Here is an 18182-nt window from a genome sequence, read left to right on the forward strand (position 1 = left end):
ATAACGCACAGCATGCAGCACTTTATAATATTGCTACACGTTACACACAAACGCAACGTATGCACTGTGAATGTCGCATAGACTTCCTATTGCTGTGCGTTAGTCTGCATTGAAACATTTTCTAAGGTGCCTAAATGTGAAAGAGGCCTAAATGTGAAATTTCAAATCCAAATGAGCATCCCTATTCATCTGGAATATAATCTATCACTGTGACCTTAACCTCTTGCTGACCGCACCACGCCCATTGGTGTGAACGCGGCGGCAGCCCCAGGACCGCTCCACGCCCATTGGCGTGAACGGCTTGCTCCACTCCGCCTTCAATCTCCCAGCGGCGATTGCCGCTCGGGAGACTGTTAGACTGTCTAATTACTTTGTACAGCGCTGCGATTTGCAGCAGCGCTGTACTGGGGACAGCCGTGTGACGCGGCTGTCCCCTCCAGAGTGTCGGCGGTAATCCGCTGTTATAGGCTGAAGCCTATGACAGCCGATTACAGTGATCGGCTAGCGGGGGGAGGGAGGTTTTAGTGAAAAAAAAAATATAAAGAAATGTATTTAAAATTAAATAAAATAAATATTTGTAAAAAATAAATAAATAAATAAACACACGTCGGATTGTGAGTGGGATCAGACCACCAACAGGAAGCTCTGGTGGTGGGGAGAAAAGGGGGGGAAATCAGCTTGACCTTAAAGCTGCAGTAGCCCAATTCACAAAAAATGGCCTGGTCACTAGGGAACACCATGGTCCTCAAGTGGTTAGAGAGAACCTGAGATTACTAATAAAATAAAAATCATATATACCTGGGGCTTGCTCCAGCCCCCTTTGGTCTGATCCGTCTCTCACCCCCATCCTCCGCCCTCAACATCCTCCATTATGGCTCTCAGTAACTTCGGGAGTTAGGGCTTATTGCGCATGTACAGCCCGACCATGCGAGCGCCCCTCCAAAGAGGGACAGTAGGGAGCTATGGCCATGTGCTCCGGGCACCCGGCAACTTTACCATTATTTTGTGACTATACCCTAATATGTTTACAAGATCTGATAATTTTTTTTAAATATGCCAGTTATCTTTCTGCGCAATTGTCCAGAATCAATTGAGGGTTTATCCATCAAAATGGTAATTGCATATTCAAATACATTTTTACTCAAGTGGGAAGGAGGAGGTGCTTATGGTGAGATTGAATCGACAAATACATCACTCATTACTACTGATTGGTTTGGGGGGGAACGATACTATGAACCATCCATCTGGATTGGCGCTAAATGATTGTTTTAGATAAAAATATTTGTCATAATTTGGGTAGCTGTGTGCATTTACCTTATAGCAGTATGGAAGATGCAGCTCTAATTCCCAACCTGGAGGACAGTTTAGTTTGGGTTCTTCAGTGGGTGGATTCCATTCATCATCTTCTGCAGCTGTGGTCAGTGGCTTCTTACATAGGGACATTGCGTTGAATCTCTTGCAGTCCTTCACTTCCCAGCGCCCGAGAGACAGTCTGGACACAGCAACACACCCTCCATGCTCACCTAGGCAAGTTTCAAAACATACAAAACTCAAGGAATGTAACCTCCTATTGTTGCCTGACATGATGGTAATACTCACAAGATCTGGCTCCTTTGGCTCTTTCCGTGCATGCCCATGTCACCTGCCACAGTTTAGTTGCATGTTGCGTTACACCCAGTGTGGGCTATTACGCAAGCATGGTGTAAGGGATTAGGTGCCAAAGCTCCATTCAAGCCTCATGAAAGGCCCTCTTCTGCCTTAACAAGTGCTGTTCATCTGACAACTAGTTGGTTGCCTGATTATACCCATGCATTTCACTAGCTCTGTTTTATCTTGTACTTCCATTCTGACCTGGCTTGCTTGACTACTCTTGATCTGTATCCTGGTTCGTCCTCGGCCTATAACTCTGACTACACTTATTGCTGCCTGGCCTGAACGGGACTTTATCTGGAATTCACATATTTACCTTCAGTCCTTGAAATCAGATTGTCCTCGCTCTTGCCTCTCTGCTGCCTGCCGTGACCATCTGCCTGAATACTGACTTTGCTGCCTGCATAGGACTTTGCCTGGATATTGACTCCTGCTCTACAGGATCTTCCTTGCTGGGGTGTCACTGTTCTCTTAACGACTAGTTGGGGTTATCCCAGGTGTGACCTGGTGGGCAATTGGCTGCAAAGTCCATTGTCCCTTGTAGAGCATTCTGGTAAAAACTTGTGGTCACTTAGAACCCACACCTGGGCAACGCTCCGTCCTAATAGTGGAAGGTTCAACAGCCACCACACCGGTGTAACAACCATGTTACAGCTTGCTAGTTCCATGGAAGGGACATCACTACAAATCATGAGGTCCTCCAGAGAAGCTTTGATGAGACCCCACCAGCATTTACACTTCTTGTCCTCTACCCCCTTGATTACTATCCATAATCAAGGGGTCCATCTGCCAGAGGCCATAAAACAAGTATGGCCATCAAGATCTCCTACATGTAGTAAGTGTGGCCGCAACAAAGCTTAATCAAGAGTATGGACACCTGTTTTTGAAGGTGAAGGGGAGTAAGTAGTTAGAATCCCCTACAGTCCTGGGTCAATCTGCAGTTGTAGAGACTACCCCCCCCTCCCCCCCCCATAGTTACACATCTGACCAGGAACTATTCATACCAGCCTGTAGCAATCAGAAGGAGCATCACTGCACTTACTGGGCTGCTCCGTATTCCAGTTTGTGAAGATCAGCATGTGGGGGTCTTTTGCCCAGGTGTATTCTCCCATGCCGTCTAGGTCTTGCAAGGCAATCCAAAAGTGTAAATCTAGTGGAAATATCCTTGTGGCCATCCAGCTGTTAATGAAAGCTTGTTCAAACCTGCGGGAAGAACATTATTTTGATGTCACAAAACACTTAAAGAGGAACTGTAACTGAGGGTTGAACTTCATCCCAATCAGTAGCTGATACCATCTTTCCCATGAGAAATACATAAGGTGCGTACACACGCCGTACTTCTTCAAACTACGGGTCCGTCAGACCCTCCCGCGGTGCAGTCGTTGTGCCGACAGTTGTACATGAGTACAACTTGTTGCATTGTGGGAAATAACAGCTGTTTCCAACTGCCAAAAAAGCAGCATCTCCTTCCACAGAGATCCCCTGCCAGCAGTAAATATGTAGCCATGTGATACATTTCAGAATGTAAATCAGGGAGAGGAAAGAATTTACAATGGGCATTGTCACGGACGATTGCGGGGACGCAGGCGCGTCCTGGAACCGCCCGTGAAGAAAAGAACGATCGCACTCGATTCCTGCATCAGGTGCGCCTCAGATCAATAGAACCAAGATTTGACGTGTAGTATCCCTCTGCTTAAAACAGCTGGGGAATCTGTCTTAGCTGAGTGAAAGCCTGGGGGAGGTGTTAATTAGCTTGGACATATTCCCTGTGGAAGGCCCAATTTCCCTTTTGGCTCTGGGAACCAGGTGACACTTAGCTGATCTCACGGAGATGTTAATTAACCAAAGGATGCCTAGGTGCAGCCAAGCAGGCTACGAATCCACGGGAGGTCTGGACACTCTGCTCTCTGCTAAAGATCAAAGGAAAGTCAGCTGTTAGCAGCTAGAACATCCTGGCATAATCCATAACTTCCCAGATCTGTAATATTTCTGGGGTTCCTGAGATGGCCGCTTCACCAAACATGGGGGAAGTGTAGCATGAGCCCCGGTGCTGGTTCTGAGGAAGTTTCAGAACCTTCGGAGGTAAGGACTGCCAGCTAGGCAGTTTCAAAATGCCCTGATGATACCACAGGGGTCCCACCCCTCATGTCTGGTATCAGGGCGCTGGGTAAATCGAGACAGACCTGAAAATGTTAATAAATCTGCCCTGACCTGTACGGTTCTGTGAGTTAGAGCCCATATATGGGTAGATATGATTTCTAGCCCCAGGATAAGGGGAGGGCTCATCTCATCTTTGAAGGGGGTGTATGGCTCCCCGCCCTCACTCCCTCCTACTGAAGCAGGGGCATAAGAATGGCTGAGGACCCAAACTCAGTGTCCTCCACACTGAACCATCTTGCACTCATCAGATGCCAGCTTGAGGATATGCTGGCATCCACCTGGTCTGAACTCTGAACTCTGGACTTTGAAACCAAGAACTTTATGATTCTTCCCACAATAAGGACATCTTTCCAGGAACTAAGTATTTTTCTCCCTTCTTTTATTTTTCATACTGGCTATTACTGTTTTAACCTCTTGAGGACCATGGTGGTAAACCCCCCTAGTGACCAGCCTAATTTTACATTAATTGGCCACTGCAGCTTTAAGGCCAAGCTGCAGGGCCGTATACCTCTGCACACAAGTGATCTCCCCCCCCTTTTCTCCCCACCAACAGAGCTCTCTGTTGGTGAGGTCTGATCGCCCCCCCCTGTGTTTATTTTTTTTTATATAAATATTTGTTTGTTTTTTTTTTAAATATTTTTGGACATTTTCTTTTTTTTTTTTTTTTTTTCTAAATCCCCTCCCTCCCCCCAGCCGGCCAATCACGGCGATCGGCTGTCATAGGCTTCTGCCTATGAGAGCCGATCGCTCTCTTGTCCCCCATGGGGACAGCCGTGTCACACGGCTGTCCCCAGTGCAGCGCTGCTGCTGATCGCAGCGCTGCACATGTAAATACACGGCGGTTTCGCCGTGTAACAGTCTCCCGAGCGGCAATCGCCGCTCGGAGACTGAAGGCGGAGCTCGGCTCCGCCCACCAAGCGGGAGATGCGCGCGCATCGTGCGCGCGATCTCCCGTAAACTGCTGCCCCAGGACTTTACGCCAATTGGCGTTAGCTGGTCCTGGGGCTGCCGCCGCGGCCACGCCTACTGGCGTGACGCGGGCGGCAAGCGGTTAATAATTGTTGATTTTCATAATTGTCTGTATATATTAATTATTTATATTGCGTGAATAAACGACTTTCCCCAAGTCATTCACTGTTTCGCTACCCTGCTTATCAGCACACACAGAACTGATCCCGGGTCTCTGAAGATACGCTACTGTTTGTTTGTTGTTGGCTAGGCAGAATATCGTGTGTTTAACCGTTTTATTCGCAGGATTAGTCAGTCAGTTAGTGGGCCCCACGGTCCCATAGTAACCGCGGTGGTGGCAGTTTACTCTGAACCAGTAGGTGACGTTGTAATTACCCGTGTCTCACAGGCTCCCTTCTGAGTTGTCTGCGGCTAATTCTTAACGGTTCCTGCGCATTGACTGCGACCAGAGTTCGCACGATCTGTGCGCTGGCACCGTTTAGAAGGCTAAGGGCGGTCAGCCACTGAGGGCTCCTGTGACAGGCATCCACTGACTAAATCATTTATAAATAACGATTGTAAAAATTAAGGATTTTTTCATTACATTATTTTCACAGCATTTCACCTCTTTATGTGACAAACGTACTTAAAAGTGAACCCAAAGTGAAAATAAACTGATGAGATAAATAATTGTATTTATCCTCCTACTCCTAAAAAATACCTTTTTTAGATATCCCATGGTTTTATGTTATACTGTATGCTTTACTTTCACTTTTGTCAATGACCACCTGGGAACACATTGAAGCCGGTGATCATTCATCACAGGCACTTAGATCAGTGATTAGGAACTGTGTTTCCATTCACTGATCTATGTACCAACCGGTGGCAACGAGAACGCACCCGGGAGCGCGCTGTGGGTGATTAAGGCAGGAGACTTATATCTACCCCCTGCTCATTGTACATTATTCTGTATTGGAATGGCTTCCCTTTTGATTGCAGCTGGACAGCAAGATTATTTGTAGAATGTTTACCTGCTTGTTATAGTCATGAGAGGACAGTAGGAACTATTTGCTGCTTCTTCATAAGTTTCCTTTTCTGGATCAATTCCATAACAGTAATTCCCGTACCTCTCAAAGGTCTGCAATACAAGTTACATCAATTAATCTCTCACGGCAAAATACTGGGAGACAAGGACAATCTTTTGAATGGCAAGCTGTGTTTCATCCAGAGAAGAAACAGAGACCAGCTGAGATTATCAGTTGCTCTCCTCTGCCTGTAGGTGGAAAATATGAAATATTCCTAGATAATATTTCATATTAACACAAACTTTGAAACAGGCTGTTAGAACTGAACAATGGAAAAAATACTATGGTTTACCAGCATTCATAAAATTTACATAGCTTTGTCATACAAATCACAGAACACATAGCCTAAGCTATGCTTTGCAATAAGCTGTGTCAATAAAATGTGCAATCACATGATTATTGTTTAACCATTTCACCCCCATGAGGTTGTTATCCTAATGGATCAATTTTCACCCATCAATGCTCCTTCCTTTTATTTGCCAATAACGTTATTACTACTTATTACAACACAATGATCTATACCTTCGGTTTTTCCCACCATTTAGGCTTTCTTTGGGTAGTATATTTTGCTAAGAATTATTTCATTCTAAATGCATTTTAATGGGACTAATAAGAAAAAAATTGAAAAAAATATCATTATTTCTCAGTTTTCAGCCATTATACTTTTAAAATAATACATGCTACCATAATTAAAACCCACATATTTTATTTGCCCATTTGTCCTGGTTATTACACCATTTAACTTATGTCCCTATCACAATGTATGGCTACAATATACGATTTGGAAATATAGGTGTAACTTTTCTAGGTTTATTTTGTGTGCCCCCTATGTAGTAAAATAACAGTGATATACCATCATAAAATACATATTAAAAAAGCTGATGTATTATAAGTGTATGTGTTTAATTTTACTTTGTCACACTGCAAACACTATCCTCACTTTTACAGGAAGTGTTCACTTTTATTTTGTACTACTTCCTTTTGTTATGAATGGACACGACCTCTGATCAGGGTCATGTCCATTCATTTCAGGTACTGCGATTGGTTAGGGGAACGTTTGTTCCCTTTCCCTCCAATGGGTTTTAATGCAATGGCATTAACTGTAAAAATGTAAAAGAAATTACCTATCTAGCGTACCTATCGTGTTATTTTTAGAGTTCACTGTCAGATTTAGGACAATAAAAGCTAAGAATATTTCTGCTGGTTTCCATCTTTACTGTTCCTCTGTGATGCCAAAAGTGACATCACTTCCGCCCTTTTCTTTTTTTCTTGTTGAACCCAGCTCAGTCTAAATTTTCCCTCCCTATTACCACTGCTTACTGACTGCTTAGGGCTGGTGCACACCAAAACCCGCTAGCAGATCCGCAAAATGCTAGCAGATTTTTAAACGCTTTTTTTTATTTTTATGAGGCGTTTTGCTAGCGTTTTGCGGATTGCTGCTGCGGTTTTCAGTATAGTAGATTTCATATATTGTTACAGTAAAGCTGTTACTGAACAGCTTCTGTAACAAAAACGCCTGCAAAACCGCTCTGAAGTGCAGTTTTTCAGAGCGGTTTGCGTTTTTCCTATACTTAACATTGAGGCAGAAACGCATCCGAAATCCAAAAAATGCCTCACCCAGGCATTTTTCGTTTCTGCAAAACGCCTGCCGCTCTGGTGTGCACCACCCCATTGAGATACATTGACCAAGCAGATCCGCAGCCGCAAGCGGATCTGAAAACGCCCAAAAAGCCGCTCGGTGTGCACCAGCCCATACTGTCCCTCCCACAGCAAACATGGGGAAGGATGCGGGTCATAGTGGCATAGTGTCCTTATGTTATCTGAATTAGGAAGCTTTCCGTTACTTGCATGCTTGTTACTGTAGCTATTGAAAAAACTTCCCACAAACCTGTTTGGACTGCACAGTTCCTGCAGTTAGGCACAGGAAACCAGACCAGGTAAAAAGAAAAGAAAATGGGGACATACAGGAACCTATTTTAGAAAAAAGGGTTATACATATATTTACACATATTTTTGGTGCACTGCACTTACCATTTTTGCAATTGTTGGGCGGGATATTACAGTCCCTTTAAATAGGCTCTGCCATCACACAGTCCTAGTGCTTGGTCAAAACCTTTCAAGGAATACCGACCGTGTTGATGTTTTAGGTCAATTATACAAATCTGTATAGAGTAATGTATTTCTCAGAAAAATAAAATAATACATTTGTATTGTGCTAAACTTTTTCTACAGCCTCTTAATTATTGCATGTTATAAAATTATAAAAGGTGAAACTCAAAAAATTTAAATATTTTGCAAAAGTCTATTTATTTCTGTAATTCAACTTAAAAGCTGAAAGTAATATATGCAATAGGGACCCTTTGCTGGTGTTTTGGATTAATTAGCTGATTAGACAAGGGCTCTGGGGGAGAGGGGGGAGGATTGGCCGCTCCTCCAGAGCCCTCCTTTGCACCCTGAGCTATACCAGCCCACATGGTCAAAGCTCCATGCAGCCGGGGCTCCACATTCTGGCTATCCCAGTCTACATGGGGGACAAGGGGTTAAAGAGGCTTGGGAAGGGGGACCCCACATCATTTTTTTTTATTATTTCCCACACTCTAGACAAAAAAATGTTAATGGTCAAAAAATAGGTAATGTTTCCAGGGATCCCTATACAGCTATATTATAGCTGTATAGCCCTGGCCGAAGCGTTGCCAAATTTTCCATGGCCTTCCAGGTGGTCAGTAAGCACTATGCACTGACCACCTGGAAACCCTGTAATGAAATTCATTGCTCTTTCTTTTGATACATGTAAATTTACATTACCGATAGATTGATACATTATCTGTAATTTCACCGCGTTTAGGCCCCGTTCACACTGCACGCGTTTCCAGCCGCGTTTTGGAAACGCGTGCAGGTGGCCGACACGCACGACATCAGACATTGCATAGAGTGCAATGTCTGATGTTCACACTGCATGCGTTCCGGACCTGTGCGGTCCGGGAACGCATGCTGCACGCATTTTTTGTAAAAACGCGTGGCTGTCCCCTTCACTTTTCAGTGATGGGATCAGCCACGCAACGCACACAAACGCGGATGGCGTGCGTTCGTACGCGTTGCGTTCCGCGTGCGTGCCCGTCCGCGTTTGTGATGTGAACGGGGCTAGATATATACTTTTGGTACTTATCCATCCGGCAGGTGGCGCTGTTGTTGCTAATTCCAATCATAATTACTTCACGTAACAAAACTGTGAATGTAAACGGCGCAGGTGGCGCTAATTGCATTCCTAGTTAAGGTAACAATATGTATATTAAAAAAGTGAGATAATTAAATGACAAATAAGCTGGCGGCAATGTAACAGATCAAGCCGCCGGCTTCGTGTCTCGCTCAACTCCCCCCTTGCCCTCTCTCGTATAGAGCCCTGGGGGGGGACTTTTTAAATATACATATTGTTACCTTAACTAGGAATGCAATTAGCGCCACCTGCACCGTTTACATTCACAGTTTTGTTACGTGAAGTAATTATGATTGGAATTAGCAACAACAGCGCCACCTGCCGGATGCGCCCGGCTAACGGATAAGTACCATACTTTTTTCCTATCGTAACTTTAAAATTGATTTTCTCCAAAACTACAGGGTCTTTTTGAAAATGTTTTTTCCTCTTTCTCCCACTGTTCTATTTATACCCTGTAAATCTGGCGTTTCTAGAACATACGGGGCCTTTGCTATTATCCACTATTAACTGCTATTAAGTCAGAAGCCATTGACTTTAATATTAAATGCGAACGCAAACTTTTGCCATAAAAGCTCTCATTTAATGCAAATGGCAAACAGGTTCGGGCCATCACTAGTGGAGGTATGTCAGAAATGGAAGATGTATCATGTGTCCAAAATGTGATGTTTGGAAGCGTCCGCTTCCTTTTCTTAAGGTGCCCATACACTCGTCAGATTGGCAGCAGATAGATAAGAAATGCATCTGATGATCTATCTGATGCGTTTTTAGAACATTTTTTACCAGGATAGAATTCCAATAGATTTCAGTTTGAAATCTATTGAAATTCGATCTGATGGCATTTTTTTGCCATCAGATTTCCATTAAGGCCAATGCAAACTGATAAGCAATCTCATCAGATCGACCTAAATTTTCCACCCTGCTAGTTCGATGGAAATCCATCGAAATCGATCGAAATCGGCCGTCGATCGGTCGATTGGCCAACCGATTTGCAATCGATTGATCGATCGGGATCGATCGGTCGGCCAGAAAATCGGCTGAGTGTATGGGCTGCTTTAGACGGTTGAGAGGTATGCAATGTTAGTGATTGTACAGTACAGACTGGGTGTGTGCTGGTTGAACTGAATAGCAAGGATTTTGGTGAAGGTATACAGTTATCACGTGTGTACTTTACCTATACAATAGGCTATTTGTTACACTTCTGCTTTGCGTTAGGTAGACTTATATTGTACCTAGCCTTCCTTTTATTACCACCCAGAAAAAGTAACAATCTGTGTAATCTCCTATTTCCGTTCTTTCCACATAGGAATTCATAAGGAACAGCAGCGCAGAGGCAACTAAACTGGGAAACAGCCACATGCAAAATTCCATACATTTTTTGGGTCAGAAGCTAAACATAAACAGTCGTCTCCAACCATGTCTTACAGCTTGGGCAGTTGCACTCAGTATACTTTGTGTAATAAATGATGGCTTTAAAGGGAACCTAAACTGAGAAGGATATGGGTTTTTCCTTTTAAGATAATACCAGTTGCCTGACTCTTCTGCTGCTCCTGTGCCTCTAATACTTTTAGCCACAGCCCCTGAACAAGCATGCAGATCAGGAGCTCTGACTGAAGTCAGATGGGATTAGCTGCATGCTTGTTTCAGGTGTGTGATTCAGCCACTACTGCAGCCAAGGTCGGACTGACAATTCATAGGGGGCCCCAGGGCAATAGGAGATTATGGGGCCCTGTACCAGTGTGCCCAACTTTCATGTCATTTTTTTACAGACTAAGATATAATAATTTACTGACAACAGATATTGTATACTGATAAAAACCCCAACGAAAAATAGGTGTGATCACGCAACAGAATGTGGGCGTGGTCATGAGTGGGGCAAAGTATGCATGAACTTACCAGTGGTGTAAAAGGTCTGCCAGGGAAGTTTGAACGCTGCCATAGTGTTTCCCCCCAAAATACATGTGATCTGACAGCATTTAACCAAAAATCCATGCAATTTGGCAGAGGTTCCTCCAAAATACAGATAATATGGCAGTCGTTCCCCCAAAATAGACGTAATCTGGCAGCAGCAGTTCCCCCAAATACATATAATTTGGCAGCGGTTTCCCAAAATATGCGTTATCTGGCAGCGGATCACCCAAAATTAAATACATGTAATCTGGCAGCAGTGGTTCCCCCAAAATACACATAATCTGGAAGCAGCAGTTCCCCCAACAAACACAATCTGGCACCGGTTCCCCAGTAGTGATGGCCCGAACGGTTCAACTGCGAACCGATTTGCGCGAATATCAGTGGTTCACGTTAGTGGTGAACCGCGAACTTTATGCGAGTACGACCCGCCCCCTATACTACATCATTAGGCTCAACTTTGACCCTCTACATTACAGTCAGCAGACACAGGGCAGCCAATCCGGCTACACTCCCTCCTGGAGCCCCCCCACCCCCCTATATAAGGCAGCTGCGTTGGCCATTATTTCACTCGGTCTGGCTGCAGTAGTGAGAGAAGGGAGAGGAACCTGCTGTAGACATAGGGAAAGCTTAGTTAGGCTGTTAGGCTTGTTAGCTTGCTCCTTGTTGATACTTATTGCTAAGAAGCACCCCAAAACAGCTTTTTTGAGAGCTAATGTTCTTTTGATGTGTTTTTTTTGTGTGGCCCACTGACATTGCATATACAGCCGTGTCAGTCGCAGCTGGCCCTTGGTAATTGCTATACTGTGCAAGGCCCAGCACATTTAGTGACTACCTTTTCACTGCACCTGTGTGGGACAGCTGCATATTTGTAATACCAGTCCCTGCATACCTGTTCATGTTTACTGCACCTGAGTGACAGCACACAGCATGCAGTGTTATATATACCAGTCACTGCATACCTGTTCACGGTACCTGTGTGTGACAGCTGCACATTTGTAATACTAGTCACTGCATACCTGTTTAGTGCACCTTGTGACAGCACGCAGTTGTATATTCTATACCAGTCACTGCATACCTGTTCACAGTACCTGTGTGTGTGTGAAAGCTGCACATTTGTAATACCAGTCACTGCATACTTGTTCACGGTACCTGTGTGTGTGACAGCTGCTCATTGTATTGATACCAGTCACTGCATACCTGTTCACTGCACCTGTGGGACTGCACATTGTATTAGTCAAGTCAGTGCATACCTTTCACTTCATCCCCCCCAATATGGGCAAAACAGGCAGAGGCAGAGCCAGAGGCAGGCCACCTTGCAGGTCTGCTCGAGGTCGTGCTGTCATGATTTTGTGCGGCCCTGGACCAAAGTACAGTGTTCAGAAGGCATGTGCCATCAACCCCCAAAATTGTCAGGACATAGTTTAATATTTAACACAGAACACCTCATCTTCCTCAGCTTCCGCATGGAACCGTGACATATCTTCCTCCTCCTGCTCTGATTCTGGCACCCCACTTAACACTCAGTTGGCCACCACCACCAAGTGCCATCATCCCAGGGTCCAGCGGTGTGGACATTTTTTTGTGTGTCTGCCTCAGATGAGAACAATGCCATCTGTACTCTCTGCCGCCAAAAATTTAGCCGTGGAAAGACCAAGACAACTTCCTTACGAAGGCATATAATGACAAACACAAACTGCAATGGGATGACCACCTGAGGAAAAGCAGCACACAAAAGCAAAGCCACACAACGCAGTGGAAGATACCAGGCCGCAATTATTTCTCAAAAAAGGTGATACCCAAACTGTACTGTGATGTTGAAAGGCAAGTGGTGTCATCTCTGGCACACAGTGTTAGGTCAAGGGTCCATCTGACCGCGTGGTCTGCAAAGCACAGTCAGGCCTGCCCAAAGACTAAGTCAGTCCCCACACAGCATCTCTGCCTGCACACCGTGTGACTGTCTGCCCCAAGACTAAGTCGGTCCCCAGTCCCCACACAGCATCTCTGCAGGCCGCTTGACTGCCTTCTCCGCCACCACCAACAGGGTCCAGGACTCCAGGTGGATTCCTGAATTTTTAAGTCAGCTGCTAGCAGCGGCTGCTATAATAATTTTTCTGATGTGTGTACATGCCTGCCTAATTTTTCTGGCTGCACTGCGACTGCAACAACAAAACAAAAGGCATGTACATGTATCAATTCCCCTTTGTGATCGTTACCTTGCCGCGGTGAAGGGGCTTGCGTATCACAATGAAGCAATGACCGCTGGTTATATGAAAGTGTTGGGGAACACACCCAAGATAATAAGGCCATTGCTTCATTGTGGACAGACCAAATTTGATCAGCTGGACAGTCACTGTTCTATCATTGAGCTACCACTGCCCGGCGACCATATGGGCTTGAAAACCGCCATGGCCTGCACTCTCGCCATGGTGCGCACCAGTCCAGCATGGCCATCACTACACAAACAGCTGTGTGCGGTGCGTTACACAGTGAGTTTGGTGTGTCAGTGTGAAGCAGTACTCTAATTACACTACCGGATTGATGTATACACATGCAAGATGTTTTAAAGCACTTTATGCCTCCAATTTAGCATTGCAATGTGATTTATGCCCTTAAAACGCTGCTGTGCGTCAAATCTAGATTTTTCCCGGGGACTTTTGACGTGTATCCCACTCCGCCATGCACCCCTCCAGGTGTTAGACCCCCTTGAAACATCTTTTCCATCACTTTTGTGGCCAGCATAAATGTTTGTAGTTTTCAAAGTTCGCCTCCCCATTGAAGTCTGTTGCGGTTCGAAAAGTTTGCAGGTTCGCCAACTTTTGCGGAAGTTCATGTTCGAGGTTTGCAAACCCGAAATCGGAGGTTCGAGCCATCTCTATTCCCCAGTATATGTAGCCAGGTGTGTCCCAGTATATGTAGCCTGGTCTATAGGTGCCCCCAGTATATGCAGCCAGGTGAATAGATGAACCCCAGTATATGTAGTCAGGTGTATAGGTGTCCCCAGTATATGCAGCCAGGTGTATAGATGTCCTCAGTATATGTAGTCAGGTGTATAGGTTACATAGTTACATAGTTATTTTGGTTGAAAAAAAGACATACGTCCATCGAGTTCAACCAGAGAAAAAAGTACAACACCAGCCTGTTCCCTCACATGTCCCTGTTGATCCAGAGGAAGGCAAAAAAAACCTTACCAGGCATGGTCCAATTAGCCCCAAAAGGGAAAAAAATCCTTCCCGACTCCAGATGGCAATCAGATAACATCCCTGGATCAACATCATTGGGCATTACCTAGTAATTGTAGCCATGGATGTCTTTCAATGCAAGGAAAGCATCTAAGCCCCCTTTAACCTCCCTGGCGGTTTATTTATTTTGCCAGGGAGGCTAAAATGGGGTTTTTTTTAAATTAAAAAAAAAATATTTCATGCAGCCAACTGTAAGTTGGCTGCATGAAAGCCCACTAGAGGGCGCTCCGGAAGCGTACTTTCGATCGCCTCCGGCAATCGAAAGTAACAAGATAGGCCGCAATGAGCGGCCTATCTTGTTTCGCTTTCCTCGTCGCCATGGCGACGAGCGGAGTGACGTCATGGACGTCAGTCGACGTTCTGACGTCAGAGCCGCCCGATCCAGCCCCTAGCGTCGGCCGGAACTGTTTGTTCCGGCTGCGCTGGGCTCGGGCGGCTGGGGGGACCCTCTTTCGCCGCTGCACGCAGCACACGCGGCTGGCAAAGTGCCGGCTGCATGTGCTGCTTTTTTCAGAATGCAAATCGGCCCAGCAGGGCCTGAGCGGCGACCTCCGGCGGCATACCCCGAGCTCAGCTCGGGATTACCGCCAAGGAGGTTAAATGCAGGTATAGAGTTTGCCATAACTACTCCCTGTGGCAATGCATTCCACATCTTAATCACTTTTACTATAAAGAAATAAATAAATAAATAAATGGCTAAAACGTTTTTCCTCCATGCGCAGATCATGTCCTCTAGTCCTCTGAGAAGGCCTAGGGACAAAAAGCTCATCCGCCAAGCTATTATATGGTGTCCCCAGTATATGCCACCAGGTGTATAGGTGTCCCCCAGTATAGCCAGATCTATAGGTGTCCCCAGTATATGTAGCCAGCTGTATAGGTATTGCCAGTATATGTAGTCAGGTGTATAGGTGTCCCCAGTATATGCAGCCAGATGTATAGGTGTCCCCAGTATAGCTAGCCAGGTCTATAGGAGTCCCCAGTATATGCAGCCAGGTCTATAGGTGTCCCCAGCAGTGTTGCCAACTCATCCCTTTAATTACTGACACATCTAATTTATACAGGTTCTGGGGCTATTTGCTCATAACCAGTGCCTTAACTGCATCTACTTAGCCACAAAACCTGTATAATTCATATGTGTCAGTAAGTGTGTCTTGCCTACCACCCCTCACAATTGCTCTAAACCCACAGCCGAACTCTGGTCCCCTACCTCTCGTGTCCCTACCTCTCCCTCTAGATTGTAAGCCTTTGGGCAGGGTCCTCACTCCTTTTGTGTCCTACCTGATCATGCACCTCTATTACTGTGCACCCATGCTATGCATTTGAGTGAACCTAACTTGCCTAACTCCATGCTCCCATCCAGTGACTGACTAAGCATTACCTTGTACTCATACTGTGCTGTGTGATCTGGTTTTCTTGTATTCCTGTATTGTCATATTGCTGTTTGTCACCCCTAAATATTGTCTGTAACCTAAATTAATGTCCAGCGCTGCGTAATATGTTGGCGCTTTATAAATACAACAAATAAATAAATAAATAAATAATTAAAGGGATGAGTTGGCAGCACTGGTCCCCAAGAAGGGAGGCAGCCAGTGAAAAGGAGGGATGGGCACGCGGCGGGGAAGGGAGGATGTCTCCCCTCCCCCCCCCCCTTTCCTCACCTTGGGGCCCCCCTTCCTGGCTCTTACCTTCGGAATGTTTAAGTGTTCGACGCAGCGGCTGACAGCAGGTGGGGACTTACCGCTGTTCTTCCAGCTGCCGGAGGGAGCTCTGCTCTGTGCGCCGCTAGTCTGGTTTTGAGTAGACCAGACTAGCGGCACACAGACCAGAGCTCCCTCCGACGTCTGTAACAGCGGTAAGTCCCCGCCCACTGTCAGTTGCTGTACTGACACTTAAACATCCTGGAGGGGAGTGTTACAGATTGCCCAGCAAGCTCATGGGGTCCCAGAACTCCTAGGGTGAGAAATGGTGGCTGCACATATTATTGGGGAGAGAAACAACATCTGCACTCTGCGAGTGGTGACAATTATATTACTCTAAACCAGTGATGGCTAACCTTGGCACTCCAGCTGTGGTGGAACTACAAGTCCCATGAGTCATTACAATACTCTAAGCATAACTCGGGGAGGCAGTGGCATGATGGGATTTGTAGTTTTGTCATAGCTGGAGTGCCAAGGTTAGCCATCGCTGCTCTAAACCCATCTTGAAATACATATATAAAAGGGTTTTTGGTCATCTTGGCTCCTCAAACGCAATGTCTTCATTGGCTACACCTTTTTATGAAAGTTTTGTACCTGATTTTATATTTCTGCAAAACTATATCATGTGACTTAACATTTGGATGTACAGTAGACTCTCGTTACAGGAAACTCTAATAAAGTAAACCTCAATATCTCGACCTTGATATAGTACTCAGTCCTCAGGTCCCAGCAAATGCTTCTGTATAAATATAAAATGTAAGGCCAATTCTGATATAGTAAACTTCCGATATAGTAAACTACTTTTCCTGGTCTCTTGGAGTTTACTATAAATGGGTTCACTGTATCTACTGTATATTGTATTAAAATATGGTTCCATTTTATTGTATTGTATTTTGCAATAGCTACTTTTTTAACAACGTATGTATGTACTGTATGTACCGTATATGTATAATATTGCACTTTACTACGTATATACTGTACAGTATATACAGTATATGTGTATATATATTACCTGGGGGCTAGACTAGTTAAAGCGCCTCAACAGGAAATAGTTCTCCGACCACAGCACCCTCTACAGCAAGAAGCTATGTGATTGGTTAAATTGTGTGGGCGTAGTTTATTACAACCTATCTGAATCCTGAGTGCTCGAGAGGGTGCTGTCCACTTAAATCACATTAGCGGAATCTCCCTATGAGGTTTCCTGATGGGTCCCCTAGGTTAGACTAGTGCCAAAATTTGCCTAAATATGAATACATTCCGTAGCTTTTGCTTGTGTTTTGCTAAATAAGTACCTTGTCACATGACTCTTCAGCTGTTTCGGATGTCTTGTCCTGTCCAGGCTTCTTACAAATGGAGGACATGTTGGTGCTGCATGGCTCTAATCTCCACTTTCCATCCTAGATAATAAGCAGAGAGTCACATGGGTAAAGGTCAGATTTACAAAAAGACTATTTCACAACACAATACAAGATAGCACAGAATATAGCAGCAGACATTGACAATGAGCAGATGCTTAACATACCCCCACCCTCGTGTACATCAGTTGCAAGAGCAGTGGTGTAGCAATGTGGTGGTATGCAGAGGCAGGGCCGACATCAGAAATTTTCGGGCTCCTCACACATCCTTAAGCCTGGTCCCCCCTCCTCCCTAGGCCCACCCACTGGTTGCTGTGCCCGCCCACTAGCTACCCTGTGTCTGTGCGCGAAGTGCGCTGTGGCGAAAAATGTGCATGGCTCCGACACTGAAGAAAGAGGCATGCACAGTATGATGTGGCAAAAAGTGGGAGTGACCATGGCATGTTGTGGATGGAACCAAATACTAGCAAAAACAGGAAGTCCACGGTTAACAAATGAGATAGGGACTTGTAGGTCCGTTCTTATCCTTTATCCATTCTCTTTTGTCCCCCTCTTTTCTTCCTGGTGCCCCCAGTATAGGTATCCAGGCATAGGTGCCCCCAGTATAGTATAGTAGCGGGCTCACTCATCTGCTCCCCACGTTCAAGTGCTGATGTCACTCTTCTCTCATTGCTGGAACGCGGTGTGCTGGTTAGTGAGCCACAGGCCCGCAGCCAGCACATGCGGCCCTTCCAGTGCTTTTTGGGGGCCCTAAAAAGCCCTGGGCCCCTCATTGCAGTGTCAGTTGTCCCCCCCTGATGGCTGCCCTGAGGTTTAGACATCACGTGGGCCCCTGGAGGATAAGAGGGCTTACCTAGTAGTTGATCATGCAGGGGACTGTACTGTACTTCTGTGTCTATTTGGCTTCTGTTGTGTTGTTTAGTGAA

The 18182-nt window shown here is 45.4% G+C and overlaps 1 protein-coding gene across 3 annotated transcripts in view; it reads right to left on the reverse strand.

Annotated features, from left to right (window-relative positions):
* PLA2R1 (phospholipase A2 receptor 1) overlaps positions 1-18182 on the reverse strand; it is a 143885-nt gene that overhangs the window by 76907 nt on the left and 48796 nt on the right. For all 3 annotated transcript variants that reach the window (XR_011022833.1, XM_068245646.1, XM_068245645.1), the window contains exons 9-12: positions 17194-17298; positions 5790-5896; positions 2693-2853; positions 1315-1523 (exon numbers count right to left, since the gene is read on the reverse strand). Coding sequence is in view for 2 of the 3 variants with exons in the window: in XM_068245646.1 (XP_068101747.1) it covers positions 1315-1523; positions 2693-2853; positions 5790-5896; positions 17194-17298 (582 nt within the window). In the remaining variant the exon portion in view is untranslated. The remainder of the gene's footprint in view (positions 1-1314; positions 1524-2692; positions 2854-5789; positions 5897-17193; positions 17299-18182) is intronic.

The sequence above is a fragment of the Hyperolius riggenbachi genome, chromosome 7, assembly GCF_040937935.1.
Source record: "Hyperolius riggenbachi isolate aHypRig1 chromosome 7, aHypRig1.pri, whole genome shotgun sequence".
Taxonomy (NCBI): domain Eukaryota; kingdom Metazoa; phylum Chordata; class Amphibia; order Anura; family Hyperoliidae; genus Hyperolius; species Hyperolius riggenbachi.